General features: G+C 67.9%; 2 protein-coding genes across 3 annotated transcripts; one reads left to right on the top strand and one right to left on the bottom strand.

Moving 5' to 3' along the window:
• The first annotated feature begins 1,384 nt into the window (after positions 1 to 1,384).
• On the top strand, positions 1,385 to 7,407 carry POLD2 (DNA polymerase delta 2, accessory subunit). Its single transcript, XM_086630552.1, has 10 exons — positions 1,385 to 1,604; positions 4,288 to 4,409; positions 5,225 to 5,348; positions 5,425 to 5,539; positions 5,659 to 5,857; positions 5,996 to 6,076; positions 6,468 to 6,625; positions 6,714 to 6,841; positions 6,930 to 7,031; positions 7,142 to 7,407. Exons 1-10 carry the CDS (start codon positions 1,385 to 1,387, stop codon positions 7,297 to 7,299), a joined length of 1,407 nt encoding a protein of 468 aa, XP_086486678.1. The 3' UTR covers positions 7,300 to 7,407.
• Positions 7,408 to 7,879: 472 nt separating this feature from the next.
• AEBP1 (AE binding protein 1) lies at positions 7,880 to 15,395 on the bottom strand. 2 transcript variants are annotated; one of them, XM_086630551.1, is made up of 22 exons: positions 15,158 to 15,395; positions 14,782 to 14,982; positions 14,518 to 14,739; positions 14,191 to 14,262; positions 13,641 to 13,712; positions 13,429 to 13,515; positions 12,642 to 12,764; positions 12,375 to 12,464; positions 11,678 to 11,755; positions 11,520 to 11,591; positions 11,309 to 11,418; positions 11,082 to 11,221; positions 10,896 to 10,980; positions 10,664 to 10,808; positions 10,480 to 10,565; positions 10,031 to 10,154; positions 9,732 to 9,928; positions 9,395 to 9,574; positions 8,974 to 9,316; positions 8,728 to 8,867; positions 8,543 to 8,642; positions 7,880 to 8,454 (listed from the first exon to the last, which is right to left on the bottom strand). In XM_086630551.1, exons 1-22 carry the CDS (start codon positions 15,393 to 15,395, stop codon positions 7,880 to 7,882), a joined length of 3,480 nt encoding a protein of 1,159 aa, XP_086486677.1. The 2 variants fall into 2 exon arrangements, with proteins under 2 accessions (XP_086486677.1, XP_086486676.1); XM_086630550.1 differs by having other exon boundaries at positions 12,642 to 12,740; positions 13,420 to 13,515; positions 14,518 to 14,982.
• Between the last annotated feature and the right edge of the window lie 960 nt (positions 15,396 to 16,355).

Genomic DNA, 16,355 nt, shown 5'->3' on the forward strand with positions numbered 1-16,355 from the left:
ACGGCTTTTATAGCCGGGCGAGCGGGCTGTGGCGACGGCCGCGCCACTCAGCGCGGCCGACACCCAAAAAAGCCCTTAAAATGGAGCGGTGCCGGCTCCCCCCCCCCTGCCCCCTCACACCTCCGCCCCCCGCCCCCGCGGCAGGAAGGGGTGACGGGGGGGGCCCGGCCGGAGCCCCGCGGCCCCCCGAAACAGCCCCCCGCAGCCCTCGCGAGCCGCAGGCGGGGGGTGCTGCCGGCGGCCCCCGACCCTCCGCGGGTGGAGGGGCGGCCCAGGGCCCCCCAGGGTGGGGGGTGGGTGTGGGGGGGTCCCGGGGGTCCGTCCCCTCCCGGGCTCCGTGGGGTCCCAGGGTTTGGGCCCGGGGTCCCCCGTCCCCTCCCGGGCTCCGTGGGGTGTTGGGGGTCGATCCCGGTGTCCCTCCCGGTCCATCCCGGTTCGGTCCCAGGCCCCCCAGCCCCCCACGGTTCCCCCCCCCCCATTTCCACAGTAACGGCCTCGCGGTGCCGCCTCCCCCCCCCCGCGGTTGCCACGGCGACCCGCCGCCTTGACGTCACTTCCGCCCGCAGCCACGCGTCTTCCGGCCTTTCCGGCGTTGGCGCCTTTTCCGCCCCCCTCCCGCCCCCCCCCCCATGGCGGGTTCGCGGTGCTGCGTGGCGGCTGCCCCCGACCTCTGACCTCTGACCCCGTACGTGACCCGCGGCCGGGGGGGGCTATCCCGCTCGGGGGGGGCCATGAGGGGGCCGGGGGGAGGTTGTTGCCTTTTGGGGGTCGCTGGAGGAGGGGGGGGCTCCCGGGGGGGCTCCCGGAGCTCATTTTGTCTTCTCGATGGATCCGGGGGGGCCGCTGGTGCGGGGGGGGAGGGGGGGAGGTCCTGGTGCCCTGGGGGGCTCTGGGGGGTCCCTGTAGGGTCCTGCTGCCCTGGGGGGGTCTTGGGGCGGGGGGTCGGAGGTGGTTTGGGGGGGGTTATGGTGGGAGGAGGGGTGTTTAGGGGGTGTACTGGGGGGGACACTGGTGCCAGGGGCTGGCCGGGGGTCTGCGTGGACCCCCTGGTGTGGGGGGGGGGCCCGGGGGGCCCGGTGGGTGACCTGCTGCCGGGGCGTGATTTTTAGGGAGGGGGTTCCCGGGGTTTTCCGGGCACCAGGATGAGTTTGGGGGTGCCGCAGTGTTGGAAGGGGGCGCAGCGTCCGAGGGGGTCCCACTGCGGCTGAGTTTGCCTTTGGGGGGGCGAGGGGGTCAGCTTAGGGGTGGGAGCACCTCCAGGGAGGATTCCGTCCCGTCCCAGGGCGCCGGTGCCCACCGGGCTGTGCCAGGCTGGGGGCTGCGCCGCAATCCTTAATTTCCCCCTTTATTTCCCAGACCCACCGCATCCGGCCCGGTGCTCGCCATGTTCTCGGAGCAGGCGGCCCCCACGGCTCAGGGTTTGCTGACCCCCCCCTCCTCGGAGGCCGCCAGCTTCGCCCGGGCGCCCGTCGGGGCGTACGCCGACCGCTCGCAGCCCTTCCGGCTGCGCGAGCGCAGCTTCGCCCGCCAGTACGCCCACGTCTACGCCGCGCGGCTCATGGCCATGCGGCCCGTCCTGCAGCAGCGCGCGCGCCTCAAGTGGGGTGAGTCCTGGGGGGGTGGCCCCCCTTTTCCTGGAGGCTGGAAGCCTGCTGGAAGCCATTCCCTCGTATTTTCGGCTGTTGGTTCCTAAGTTTATGCACATCTTAGGGGCTGAATGGCCCACGGGTGATTTTTTGGGGGTGGACAATGTCCCAGTGTTTATAAAATCAGCTGTGTGGGGAAAACCCGAGGGATTTTTGCTCACCAGAGAATCATGGAATCATGGAATGGGTTGGGTTGGAAGGGACCTTCAAGACCAGCCAGTTCCAACCCCCCTGCCATGGGCAGGGACACCCTCCACCACACCAGGTTGCCCAAAGCCCCATCCAACCTGGCCTGGAACACTGCCAGGGACGGGGAAGCCACAGCTTCTCTGGGAAACATGCTCCGGTGCCTCAGCACCCTCAGAGGGAAGAATTTCTGCCTTAGATCCCATCGAAATCTCCCTTCTTCCAGTTTAAAGCCATTGCCCCATGTCCTGTCACTACACACCCGTGTCCAAAGCCCCTCTCCAGCTTTCCTGTAGCCCCTTCAGGCACTGGGAGGTGCTGGAAGGTCTCCCCAGAGCCTTCTCCTCTCCAGGCTGGACACCCCACCTCTCCATGCCCAGCCAAACCGCTGGCTGCCGAGAGCAGGAGCTAAGGGTGGGGTTTGCGGGGCTGGGGGCAGCCCCCCAGCCAGGAAGCGGTGGGTGGGAGGTGCCGGGGGGGCCGTTCTGCCGTTAGCGGTTGGCGGGTGGCATCCTGACGCTGGACAGTTTCCATCCGCAGGCGTTGGCAGCAGCGCCGGGTGAAGCCATCGCCTCACCGCTGCCAGGGCGCGGCGGCTGAGCTTTCCGGCAGCCTGCGGCGCGCGGCAAAAGCCTGTTACCGGATTCCGTCCGCTCGAGCCAGAGCAGCTTTCGGCTTTGCCCTTCTATGGAGGTTTTCGGGCTGGCCGCTTGTTTTCCTTCCTGTCCTCGGTCCCGTGGGCTGCGCTGAGCCGAGGGGGAGCAAAGCCCACGCCGGCCCGCGCCAGTTCCACCGCGGATGCCGTCCCTTGGCCAGCCGCCCCGCGCCGTAAGCCTGGATTTTGCCGAGGCTGACGGGAACCAGCGGTTGTGTAAAGCTCCGCTTCCCGGAGTTTTCTGGGGTCTGTCTCACAGCGAGATCCGCCCACGGGGAAAATTTGGAGTGAGCAGCCCCCCCTCCCCCTAAACACACACGTTTTGGGGGGTTAGAGCCAAGAATAAGAAATGGGATTGTTTTTCCTGACTTTTTGCCGAGTGTTTGCATTCCTGGGATTGATGAAGCCGTGTTTCCATGAGCCCGGGGCGCCTGTGATCGCAGCGGACACGAGTCACGTTCAGCAGGCGCGTGATTAGCAAAGGGAGAGTTTGGTGGAGGGGGGAAAAAAGCATCCCCCCCCCCCCCCCCGCTGGCGGAGTTTCCAGCGCAGCAGCGGGATTTGGCTGCGGGAGAGGAGCCTGGCAGCTCCCGCAGCGCCAGGAGCCGGTCCTGCTCCCCCTGGGGTGTGACACCCGGGATGGACGGTGCTTCACGGGTTGATTTTAACCAGGAGGGGGGACAGGAGAGTCATACGGCCACGTGAAGGATGAGGCCGGAGGGTCTCCGAGTCCTCACGTGCGAGGTGAGAAGTCGTGCGGAGACGGAAGTGGGTTTTTTTTTCTCTCTGCAAACGCTCCTCGTCCACAAAGGCGACGGAGCGCGGGGGCTGCGGGGCTCCGCGCACCTCCCGGGGAGCGAGTCGCTTCCCCCGGCCCGAATCTCGCTGTGGATCCCGGCTAAAGCCCAGGGACCTGTTTGTGCCTTTCAGGGATCTGGCACCTCGAAGCTGGCCCCGGGAGCAGGGATTTTGCCCTCGTGGAGAACCGTTTAGTTGCCGCGCACGCCTGGGTGTGTGGCTGGGGCTCCGGTCACGGCGCAGCTCCTTCCCAGGAAGGGCCCACTCCAGCCGGAGCGTGGGCTCCGAGGGCATCGGCCGCGGTTTTCAGTAGCGTGGTTGGTAACAGCAGCTTTGTCCAGCCACGTTAGGGAAGAGGGAATCAGTGGGAGGAAACCCTGTCCCTCCCCGGCAGCCTGTCTTTGTGCTGGGAGCATCCCAGATGCCCGGCTGCCATGGGGATCCTGGCTTCCAGCGGGGATCTCGGCCAGAGGATCCGGCCCTGGCAGAGGCAGAGGTCAGAGCTGGGGGTGGTGAACCATCTCTCCTGCCTGTCAGATCTGAGCGGGATGTTTGGGCTGTCCCCTGGGTGGGGAGCAGGGACACCAACCCCTTGTGCCCAAGGGAGAGGGCACTGCTCCGTGCCTGGGCAGGGCAATCCCAGACCTCTGTGCCCTCCCTTCCTGGGCAGAGCTGCACCCATGGGCCCAGCGGGAGCTGGGTGGTGGCTGGGGGCTGCGGGTCCCCCAGCCCCCAGTGTGACCCGGCTCTCCTCCCCGCTCAGCGCAGAGGAAATGCCTGCAGGCAGTGCCGGCGCTCGCTCCGCTCCCTTGGCCCCATCTGGCCCACATGTGTGGATTCGGCTCCGTGCCCCGAGGAAAAGCGAGAGGCTTCGCCACGTTCCCCCGCCACCTCTTGCTGGCCTCGGTGTCAGGGCCCTCGGAGCCGCTCCCGGCCAGCCTTGGGCTCCGCTTGCCCTCGCAGCCGCCGCCGAGCCCGGCTGAGCCCCGCGTCTCTCCGCAGGGGACGACGTGGCGCTGAGGAAGCTCTCGGAGCTGCGGGCGGGCGAGAAGTGCTGCGTGGTGGGGACGCTCTTCAAGGCGATGCAGCTGCAGCCCTCCATCCTGCAGGAGATCAGCGAGGAGGTAACGGCGGAGACGGTCCCTCCCGTGGGCTCTCCCTTCTCCTCCGCACCATCCGGACCTCAGCCGGTTCCCTGTCGCTTCCCGCCTGCTCGCTGTGGCCGAGCTGGTGGGATCTGCCAGGGCTTTGACCCGGGGAGCTGTTGTGTGACCTCAGTGCCTGCACCGTCCCTCAATGCCACCGCTGTTGGCATCACCCCTTTCTGCCAGCGCCCATGGTGCCAGCGCCTGCTCGGTGTTGCTTTTCCTGCCCTCGGAGGGTTTCGATCCAGTGGGGTTGGAGGAGCAAAACCGCTTTCCCTGCTGGAAGAGGAGGAGGAGGGGGGTGTCTGGGGAAGTTCCGCCATCCCCGTGCTGTGCCGGGGGCCCGGCTGCTCCCAGCCAGATGATGAGGAGCGCGGTGGGAAGTTTGGAGCCTGCTCAGCGCCGTGCCTGCTGGGCAGGGTTCAAAGGGAGCGGGACGCGTGCCCGGGCGGTGATTGCAAACACGTTTCCCGAGGCGAGCCAGAGCGCCGTCTCCCACCGCCTGGCTGAGCCGCTTCCCCCTTGGCCGGCGAGCCGCGCTCGGCGCTGGCTTTGCTGGGGAAGCATTAAGTGAAACCAGCTTGGCCGGCTGGCGTGCAGCTGGTGAGCAGCGCCCGGCGCTGCCGGCACCTCCGAAGTGGTGGTGGGGGCGGCGGTGGGGGGCTGCGCTGCCGGGCGCCGAGCTCTGGCGTGTGTCACGTGCCGGCACTCTGGTGTCCACGAGCGGGGTTTGGTTGAGCCGGGGGGCAAAGGGCCTTTTGGGACAGCTCGGCCTCACCGATTGTGCCCCCCAGCACAACCTGGTGCCGCAGCCGCCCCTGCCCAAGTACATCCACCCCTCCGACGAGCTGATCCTGGAGGACGAGCTGCAGCGGATCAAGCTGGAAGGAGCCGTTGAGGTGCAGAGGCTGGTGACAGGTAGGGGACAACGGCTCCTCGCTGGGAGCCGCCGCGCCGGCGCTGGCCGCGGGCTCACCGCCGCTCTCTGCTGTAGGCACCATCCTTGCCGTGTACGGCTCCGAGCAGGACGACGGCAAGTTCATGGTGGAGGATCACTGCTTCGCCAGCCTGCCCCAGCCGCTGCCCTGGAAGGGCCCCAGCTCGGACCGGTGAGTCTCCAGACTCGTGCCCCCCATGCCTGGCTCTCCGAAGCCCCCTGGCACGGCCGTGCTGGCAGGGCTCGGCGCAAGTAGGGAGCGCAGCGTGCTGCCCAAGCCTCTCCACCCAGGTTCGTCCTGCTGGTGTCAGGGCTGGGGCTGGGCAGCGGGAGCGGCGAGTCCCTGCTGAGCACCCAGCTGCTGGTGGACACGGTGACGGGGCAGCTGGGCGCCGAGGGCGAGCAGAGCTGTGCCGCGCAGATTTCCCGTGTCATCCTGGCGGGGAACCTGCTGAGCCAGAACACGCAGAGCCGGGACACCATCAACAAGGTACGGAGGGTGGGGAAGGGGCTTTCAGCCTCAGTGCGGCTCTCCGGGGCGCGGGCTGGCACAGGGAGTCCCACAGAGGTGGGGAGGGAAGGATTGGAGTGGGCACGGGGTTGTTCCCTCACCATCTCTCTGACCCAGGCCAAGTACTTGACCAAGAAGACCCAGGCTGCGAGCGTGGAGGCCGTGAAGATGCTGGATGAGATCCTGCTGCAGCTCTGCGTGAGCACTCGGAGCGGGACAGGGTTGGCCGGAGAACTGGGCGCCTTCTCGGGGAGGGAGACGGCTCCCACGGCAGGAAAGCAGCACTCTGCCAGCAGCCCCGGGCTGCGGGGTGGCAAACACCCCTTCCCCTTCCCCCTGTGCCCTTTGAGCTCCGCGTATGGCGCCGTACGGAACGCAGTGAGAAGGGCAGGCGGCACAGAGCCCGGCTGTGGGTCCCGCTCTGGGCTCTGCGGTGAAGCCAGGCGGGGCTCGCTGTGGAAAAGTGGCAGGAGCCAAATTGGGGAGTGGGGCAGAGCTGGCAGCACACTCCAGCCGGGGGCTTTGCTCTGAGCCCTGTCAAAGGAGGGCGATTTGGCTGCCCCCGTGCCAATCCCCGCTCTGCCTGCAGACCTCTGTGCCCGTGGACGTGATGCCCGGTGAGTTCGACCCCACCAACTACACGCTGCCGCAGCAGCCGCTGCACCACTGCATGCTGCCCCTTGCCAGCGCCTACTGCACGCTCCAGCTGGTCACCAACCCCTACCAGGCTGACGTGGATGGCGTCAGGTGAGACAGCCCGCCGTGCCACCGGCTGCCAGCGACGCCAGGGCAAGTCGCGGTGAGTACGGCCAACCGAATCTCTCCTTCCTTGTAGGTTTTTGGGGACGTCGGGGCAAAACGTCAGCGACATCTTCAAGTACAGCAGCATGGACGACTACCTGGAGATCCTGGAGTGGACGCTGCTGGCGGGACACATCAGCCCCACGGCCCCGGACACCCTGGGTAAGGGGTGGCCGCTGAGGCTGGGGGCGTGTTTGCCCTCCGAAGGGGCACAGGTGCACGTTCCCCTCCTCATTCCTGTCCCCCACAGGCTGTTACCCCTTTTACAAATCGGACCCCTTCATCCTCACCGAGTGCCCGCACGTCTACTTCTGCGGCAACGCTCCCCGCTTCCAGTCCAAGCTGCTCCAAGGTGGGTCCCGCAGCCTGCAGGATCCCCCGGATCCCGGCTCGGGGCTGGGATCCCGTGCCGGGGTGCCGACTCGGGGGGCTCATCTGCCTGATGCCTGCCTGTCTTTGCAGGGGAGGACGGGCAGCAGGTCCTGCTGGTGACGGTGCCCGCCTTCTGCACCACGCAGACCGCCTGCCTCGTCAACCTGCGCGACCTCAGCTGCCAGCCCATCAGCTTCTCCGGCTTCGGGGCCGAGGACGATGACGGGGACATGGAGGTCGGGCACTGACTGAGCAGGCAGGGCACGGACTCAGTGAACTCCTGGCCACTTGTGTCATTCCCGTTTGCCCTCCCTGGAGGGCTGGCACGGAGCTGCTGGCACACAGGGGAGAAGAGATTCTCGTACCAATATAACTTGATTTATTTGTGTAACAAAAACGGTGCGGAGGGGACAGGGGTCGTGCCTGCCTCCATAGGGGTCCTGCCCTGGAGAGCGGGACCACCCCTGCCAACCCCGCTGTGCCGAGAGACGGGGATGGGGTGAGGGCTGGGTCCTGCTTCACCCCATCCTTTGCCAGGCAAGGACTGGCACTGCCCAGCCCCGAGGGCCAGGGCAGCACGGTCCTTTCCTGCCTGGGTCTGGAGCCCAGCAAGGAGGACGCTCCGAGCATCGGCATGGTGTGCCCTGCGGTCTTAGGAAGCGGTGCGGGTGAGGAGCTGGCACCCACCCGGAGCGGGCTACCCACAGCAGGTTGCCCGGGGCTCCAGGAAGACTTTAGAAGCGGATGCCGGAGCCTGCGGCCGGCATAACCAAACCGGCCGCGAGCATCCAGCCTTGGCTTGAGGCAGGAGCGAGGGGACGAGCGTCTCTAGTCACCAAAGTTCACGGTGTAGGTCTCGGCCGTGGTGAAGGGCTGCGCCGTCCCCGTGCCCAGCTCCCACGCCTCCGTCTCGGTCACCACCTCCGTCTCGGTCACCACCTCCGTCTCGGTCACCACCTCTGTCTCGGTCTCCATCTCCCAGGTGCCGGCTGTGGGTGGCTCTTGGGACCAGGGCGCGTAGGTGGTGCTGCTGACGGGGAAGGGCAGCGCCGTGGTGGGCACCGGGGCCGTGGGGCTGCCGGCAGCCGTGGTGGCATTGAGACGTTGCAGCCTCATCTGCTGCCGGAGCCGCATGCGGTGCCGGAGGCGCATCCGCAGGCGCATGCGTTCGCGCGGCGTCATGGGGCGGCCCGGCATGATGCGGCGGATGGGCCGGTTGCCGTTCATGGCCATGATCTCCCGAATGCGTTTCCAGTTGGAGCGCGCCAGGACGAAGTTGCACTGGGTGGCCCCGATGTCGTAGAAGACGCTGCAGGTCTTGACGCTGGGGTTGTAGCCCTCGGCCCGCGCCGAGACGCGGTACTCGCCGGGGTTCAGGATGCGCCAGTAGTCCCCGCCGCTGGCTGCGGGAGTGAGGGGAGGCAGCGGGGTGGGAAGGAGGCGGCGCGGTGCTGCTGGGCACCCTGCCCGGCACCCTCCCCTGCACCCTACCTGTCTTGATGTTGTGGTTGATGCCCCCCACGACGATGGTGGCGTTGGCAATGGGTTCTCCCTGCTGGTCCGTCACCAAGCCCTTGATGCCCCGATGGACCTACGGGAGGGAAGGGGATGAGAGGAGCCACATGGGGCAGGCGGGGCCGCTGCCCGCTCCCTGCCTGGCATCTCCTGGCACCTACCTGCTCCATGAAGGTGAGCAGCGACTCCTTGTTGTTCTCCCACTCCTGCTGCAGCTCGCTCTCGTGGGGGAACTTGTCACAGCCCAGGTAGACGGAGAGCTCCAGGCAGTTGGTGTGCAGGTAGCTGAAGTCGTTCATGCCTGCAAGACAACCACCCCAGTGCCCACCCAGCCGCTCGCCCACGCCTTAAGGCGGAGGGCGCGGAGGGTGGGCAGGCCGGCGCCAGATGGCGTGGCACCCACTTACTGCCAGCCCGCGGGTGCCACTTGGCCCCCTGCACGATGCCCATGGCGTTGGTCATGTCCTGCGTGTGGCAGCCCCCGCGGAAGGTCTCGGTCATGGTGAGGTGGGCAGAGGCGTAGGAGATGGCGAGCCAGCGGAAGATGGCATGGTCGGGCGTCTCCTGCAGCTCGGGGTGCTCGTCCTCGTAGTCGTCCGGTGGGCGAGGGGCGGCTGCCGGCGTCTCGCTGACGGGCCGTGCCGTGTCGAAGGGGTAGGACACCAGCTTCTCCCCGCCCTGCAGGTTGGCTCCCAGCACGAAGGGGTTCTTGTCCATCCACGCCATGACGGCCCGCGTCTCCACTGCCACCTGCCACGGTGGGCATGGCGGTGTGAGACACTGCCTCCCCGTTGCTGCCCTGCTGCCGTGCCCCGTGCCAGGACTCACCGTAGCATCCTCGGCCAAGTAGTGCTCCGGGATGGGGATGTGGTGGTTGGGGAACTTGTGGGGCACCAGCCTCCTCTCCTCAGCCGCCCACAGCGCCGAAGCCAAGTCAGGGAAGTTCTCAAAGAGGTCGTAGCCCTCCTCCGTCCAGTGACCCAGTGCCCAGTTGCCCAGCTCAGAGCCCTGTGGCCACCCTGGTGAGCCTGGGGGCTGCAGCCCACCGCTGCCCCATGTCCCGTCCCACTGCTGCCCCGTCCCATCATGCCCCGTCCCACCGCTGCACCGTGCCCCATCCCACCGCCACGCCATGCCCCGTCCCACCACCGCGCCATCCTCTCACCGCCTCGCGGGCCAGCTCGTAGCCGTCGGGGTTGAGGGAGGGCACGAGGTGGATGCGGGTTTCGGCCACCAGGCTCCGCACCCGGGGGTTGCCGTCGTGGTACTCCTTGCACAGGAACTGCATCAGCAGGAGCAGCAGCTCCCGGCCCAGCACCTCGTTGCCGTGCAGCCCGGCCGTGTACCTGAACTCGGGCTCACCTGCGGGCACGGCACGGGCAGGGTACGGGCAATGAGCTACCCGCACCCCTGCCTGCACCAGGGCACCACAGCCGCGTGCCCCCCCAGCCTTCCGTTCCTCACCCGTCTCGTGCTCGCCCGGGTTGTCGGAGATCTCCATGGCGTAGATCTTCAGCCCCCGCGAGCTCTTGCCGATGTTGTAGATGCGGGTGATGGTGGGGCACTCCTCGTTCACCACCTTCATCAGCTGGGCATGCGGGGAGGGGGCATGGGTGACGGGGAGCAGTGCTTGGGGGGCAGATCCCACCCATCACGGAGGTGTCCACCACCACGGAGGTACCCACTGCCACAGAGGTGCCCACCACCACCACAGAGGTACCCACTGCCACAGAGGTGCCCACCACCACCACGGAGGTGCCCACCACGGAGGTGCCCACCACCACTGTGGAGGTGCCCACCACCACAGAGGTACCCACCCCCACGGAGGTGCCCACCACCACCACCATGGAGGTACCCACCACCACCACGGAGATGCCCACCGCCACGGAGGTGCCCACCACGGAGGTACCCACCTGCCTCATGTCCTTGTAGGTGTGGTGCCGGAAGTCCAGGTTGTCGGTGGAGGTCACCTCGTTCTGGGCATAGTAGCTGCTGATGGCTGCAGAGGGGACAGGGACACAGCGGTGGTGGGGGATGCCCAGATGCCACCCCCCTCCCATTACCCTCCACCGCACCCTGCCTTGGGGTGGCTCTTACTGGAGAGGGGACATCCCAGGACTTCGAGGCGCAGGCAGAGGCTGCCGTTCCACGTCTGGGGGTAGATGCGGATGTAACGCGCCACCATGGGCTCGGGGAACTCGGTCAGCACCGGCGTGTCCTTATCCACGTTGCCGTAAAACATCTGGTGAGGGGGGGCCAGATGTAGCCAAGAGGGGCTGGAAAAGGGTCCCCGTGTCCCCCCCACCCAGCCCGTTCCGGGGTCGCGCACCATCTCCTCGTAGCCGTTGGTGTACATCACCCAGTTCTGGCTGTCGTTGCTGAAGCCCACGTAGAAGCTGGTGACAAAGTCCTCGCTGCGGGACGAAGGGGACAGGTTGGGAGGGGGCGTCCCCGAGCTGCTCCCCCACCCCACGTCCCCCAGTCCATCCCCTCCCGCTCAGCCCCGGCCCCGTACTGGATCTGGGAGTCGCGGCCCTGGGTGATGACACCAGTGAACTTGGTGGTGCGGCGGGTGTCCACCTCGAGCCAGTGTGCCCGGCTGTCGTCCTCGGCGCACCAGGCGCCGTCGAAGAAATCGTCCTCGTTGGTGCCCGCCTGGGGTGGGGACAACAAGAGGGGACGTGGGCTGGGGGGGGTTGGTGGGCACAGGGGGCAGGTGGGCGCGGAGTGGGTGACCCTCACCTGCATGTTGAGGCGCCCGCGCTGGGCACCCAGCCCGTGGCGCAGCATGGAGGAGGCCAGGAGCTGGTCATCCTCGATGCGGTGGGACTCCAGCCCGATGGGGGGACATCCTGGGGACGTTGCGGGGGGGGAGGAAGGTCATGGGCACCCCCCATGGGCACCCCCACCCAGCGGGGTGCCTGCAGCCCCCCCCAGAAACGGGGACACTCACTTGTTTTCTCTGGAGGGGCCCATTCGTCTTCGTCCGGCTCCCACTTCTTCCCGCCTGGTTTTTTGGGTTTTCCTGGCAAACAGGGACGTGAGGGGGGTAAGAGCCCGGGGGGGGGCAGGCAGGGGAGAGGGGCTGGGGAAGGGGGGGGTGGCACCCACCTTTGCGGTCCCGGCCCTTCTCCTCTGCCCAAGGGTCCTCCTCCTCCTCCTTGCTGCTGCCACCTTTCTTGGGCTTCCCTGGGGTGGGAGAGCAATGGTTGGGGATGTGCCACCCACCCTGGGGATGTGTCACCCGCCTTGGGGATGTGCCAGGAGGCATGTGCCACCCACCCAAGGGATGTGCCACCCACCCCATGGATGTGGTGCCCACTCTGCGGATGTGCCATCTGCCTGAGGACATGCCACCCATCCTGGGGACATGCCACCCACCCTGGGGATGTGCCACAGATCATGGGCATGTGCCATCCACCCCAGGGACATGCCGCCCACCCTGGGGACATGCCACCCACCATGGGGATGTGCCACTGATCATGGGCATGTGCCATCCATCCCAGGGACATGCTACCCATGCTGGGGACATGCCACCCACCCTGGGGATGTGTCACAGATCATGGGCATGTGCCATCCACCCCAGGGACATGCCGCCCACCCTGGGGACATGCCACCCACCATGGGGATGTGCCATCCATCCCAGGGACATGCTACCCATGCTAGGGACATGCCACCCACCCTGGGGATGTGCCACTGATCATGGGTGGGCATGTGCCACCCACCCCAGGACCATGCCACCCACCCTGGGGATGTGCTGCCCACCCTGGGGACATGCCACCCGTCCCAGCCCCTGCCCGTCTCTCACAGGGTTTAAGTTTCTCCTCATCCGTCTCCATTTCGTCCTCTTTGTCCGGGTGTTTCCTGGGCTTCGGGGGGGGGGGCACCCCATATGCCACTGCGGGGTGCAAAGCAGGAGGGGCAGCTGGGACACCCCTTGAGGGCCAGAGGGGACAGGGGTGGGTGCCACCAGGACCCCAGCTGGGCACGGGGGCTGATCACTGCCGTGGGTCCAGGCAGAGCTCCCCAGGGATGGGGGTCCTGGGGTGGCCCCCTCCCCGGTCTCGCCACTCACGGTCATCGTAGTCGGGTGGCTCGAAGCCTTCCTCGTAGTCCCCTTCGGTCACCGGGACGGGCAGCGGGGGGGGCTCTGGGGGTGGCACCTCCGGCTTCGCTGGGGAGGGTGAAAGGGGCCGTGCTGGGGACGGGGGGACGGGGATGTCCCTCTGGGATCCCCCACGCTTCTGTGGGATCCCGGGAGCCCTACGGGATTTCCTGTGCGCCTCTGGGGTCCCCACACCTCTGCTGTGCCCTTGGGGGTCCCCCATGGCCCTCAGGGGTCCCCATGTTCCTGTGGGGTCCCCTAGGCCTCTGTGGGGTCCCCTACACCCTTACGGGATCCCCATGTCCCTCTGGGGTCCCCATGCCCCTGTGGGGTCCTCTGTTCCCCTATGGGGTCCCCTATGTCCCTATGGGATCCCCCTGCCCCATGGGGTCCCCTATGTCCCTATGGGTCCCTGTGCCCCTGTGGGGTCCTCATGTCCTTGCAAGGTCCCTTGTGTCCCCTCAGGGTCCTCGTGCCCCTGTGGGGTCCCTTATGTCCCTCTGGGGTCCCCATGTCCCCGCAGGACCCCTCTATATCCCCATGAGACCCCTGTGTCCCCAAGAGATCCCCCTGCCCCTATTGGGTGCCCCCCCCCCCACTTACGGGATCCCCTGCGCCCCTTATGCCATGCCCGAGCCCACCCCAGCTCCTGGCTGCCCCAAATGATGCTCCCCTGGGTGCCCGAGGCTGGGGCCCGTCCCTCCACCCCACCCCGAGCGCTGCCAGCCCCCCCTTGTCCCCATGTCACCCCACTTACGTGGCTCCTCGGGCTGGGGCCAAACTCTTGCGGGTTTTTTCCTGCTCGGAGGCTTGCGGGGTTTCTGCTGCCGCCGGATGTACTCGACTGGGGGCAGAAAGAGGGGGTGGCACTGACTTTGGGGGGGCAAGGTGGGGGGGACACCCCGTCCCTCCTTCCCTGCAGGCCAGGAGACCCCAGCGGTCCCCCCAGCCCGCACCCCAGCACCGTACAGTCCTCGTAGTCCTCCCGCTCCAGCTGCTCGTTGTAGTCCAGCGTCGGTGGCTCCGGCTCCTCGGGGACATCTGCGGAGAGGGGGCACATGGGGAAGGGGTGCAAGGGGTGGCTCTGGGGTGCAGGGGGTGGCCGTGGGGTGCAGGGGGTGGCTCTGGGGTGCAGGAGGTGGCTCTAGGGTGCAGGGGTATCTCAGGGCTGGCCCTAGGGAGCAAGGAGGTGGCACTTGGGAGTAGGGAGGTGGCCCCAAAGTGCAGGGAGGTGGCCCTGGGGTGGAGGGTGGTGGCCCTGGGGTGGAGGGGTGGCACTTGGGAGCAGGGAGGTGGCCCTGGGTGCATAGAGGTGGCATTTGGGAACAGGCAGGAGGCCCTAAGGTACAGGGAGGTGGCACTTGAGAGCAAAGAGGTGGCACTTGGGAATAGGGAGGTGGTCCCAAGGTGCAGGGTGGTGGCCCTGGGATACAGGTAGGTGAGAGCAGGGAGGTGACATCGGGGTGCGGGAAGGTGGCATTTGGGAACAGGGAGGTGGCCCCGGGGACAGGGCACTCACCAGGCTCGGGCTCAGGGTGCCAGTCCTCCCGGCCCAGCCCCCAGGGCTCGCTTGGTGGCTCCTCCAACTCCCCTGGGGACAGGGACACTGAGCCGGGGGCTGGCAGTGCCCCCCAGGACCCCCAGCCCAGCCCCTGCCAGCCCCACACAGAAAGAAAATCCCACTGGGGACAAAGGCTGGGGGGGGCGGGGGGCGTGACCCCTGTGGGGACCCCCACAGGGGACAAAGCTCATCAAGCCGTGGGGTGGCCCGAGGGAACCGGGTGGGACACGGGGTGACCCCCCACCCCAACCCGGCTGGTGGCAAGATGGGGCCCCTGAGACTCACCTCGGCCACCTCCATCCTCCTCCTCCTCCTCCTCATAGGGCGAAGGCTGCTCTGGGAACCGGCGTGTCCCCGCATCGTCCTCGCCCCGCGGGGGCTGCGGGGTGACGGGGGGCTCCGGGGGGGTGCTCGGGGGCTCCGGTGGCTTCTTGCCAGAGGGTTTTTTGGTGGCCTTGGGTGGCTTCTCCTTGGGCTTTTTGGAACCTTTTGGGTTTTTTTCGGAGCCTTTCGAGGGTTTTTCGGAGCCTTTCGTGGCTTTTTCGGAGCCTTTCGGGGGCTTTTCCTTGGCTTTCTTGGGGGGCCTGTCCTTGCCCCGGTCCCGGTCCCGGTCCCTGTCCCTGTCCCTCTCCTTGTCCTTGTCCTTCTTGGAGCCCCGGGGTCTCTCCTTGGGCTTTTTGGTGGGTTTGGGAGGTTTTTCCTTCTTCCCCTTCTTGGGTCTCTCGGGCTCCGGCAGCTGCTCCGGGGAGCCTGGAGCGGGGGAGGGGGGGGAGCCGCCCCACCGCGGGGTGAGGGGCGGCCAGGGCCGGGCTGGGGGGTCCCCACCGCCCGCTGCGCCCCCACCCCATCCCCCGCGGGACCCCAGCGGGGTCCGGTCCCGGCGCAGCCCCGACCCGCGGTGCCGGTGCCGCTCGCTCACCGGTGCCGGTGCCGGTGCCGGTGCCGATGCCCAGGTCGGTGCCGAAGCCCAGCTCGGTGCCCTCCCCGTCGCCGTCGCCGTCCCCGCGCTCCCCGGGACCGAGGAAGCCGCGAAGAAACTCCTCGATCTCGGCGTCGGTGAGCGCGGGCGGCGCGGCGGGGCCCGGGGCGGCCCCGGGCGGCAGCAGCGGCAGCAGCGCGGCCGCCAGCAGGAGGCAGGAGCGGGGCGGCCCCGCCGGACCCATCGCCGCGTCCGCTGCACCGGCCCCGGCCCCGGCCCCGGCCCCGGCCCCGGCCGGCCCGGGCGGGCGGGGTGGGGGCGGGCGCAGGAGGCGGGGGCGGCACCGAGCGGCAGCGGCGCTGCGAGAGACCCGCTCGGCACCGGCACCGGCACCGGCACTGCATCGGCACTGCATCGGCACCGGCACTGCATCGGCATCGGCACCGGCACTGCATTGGCACTGGCACCGGCACTGCACCGGCACCGGCACTGCATTGGCACCGGCACCGGCACTGCATCGGCATCGGCACCGGCACTGCATTGGCATTGGCACCGGCACTGCACCGGCACCGGCACTGCATTGGCACCGGCACTATACCGGCACTGCATTGGTATCAGCACTGGCACTGACACCGACACTGCACTGACACTGGCACTGGCACCACACGGGACTGGCACTGCACAGAACCGGGGCAGCAGCGGCACAGCACCGGCACTGCACCAGGATGGCACCAGCATCGGCATCGGCACAATGCTGACACTGGCACTGGCACCAGCATGGCACAGGACAGACACTGCACCAAACCGGGACGGTACTGACACGGCACGGGACTGGTACTGCACAGAACTGGGACGGTATCGGTACTGCACGGGCACTGGCACTGCACGGGCACTGGCACTGGCCCAGGGAACCCCTGCTGAACCAGCACCGCATGGCACTGGCACCGTACAGGGTCTGGATCACGGAGAGACTGGCACCACAGGAGGCCCAGCACTGGCACCAGCACCGGCAAACGCATCCACAGCGGCCACACGTGCAGGGCACCGTCCCGGCACCAGCGCTGGCACTGTGCCTGCAGCGGCACCGGGCACTGGGCACTGCACCTGCACACGCTGTGCCCCTTTGCACACCCACTGCATGCCTCGCGCTCACGTGGACACGCTGCGGCCTGTGCACACCACGTGTGCACCAGGGCAGCCGCCT

The sequence above is a fragment of the Tauraco erythrolophus genome, unplaced genomic scaffold, assembly GCF_009769465.1.
Source record: "Tauraco erythrolophus isolate bTauEry1 unplaced genomic scaffold, bTauEry1.pri scaffold_137_arrow_ctg1, whole genome shotgun sequence".
NCBI lineage: Eukaryota > Metazoa > Chordata > Aves > Musophagiformes > Musophagidae > Tauraco > Tauraco erythrolophus.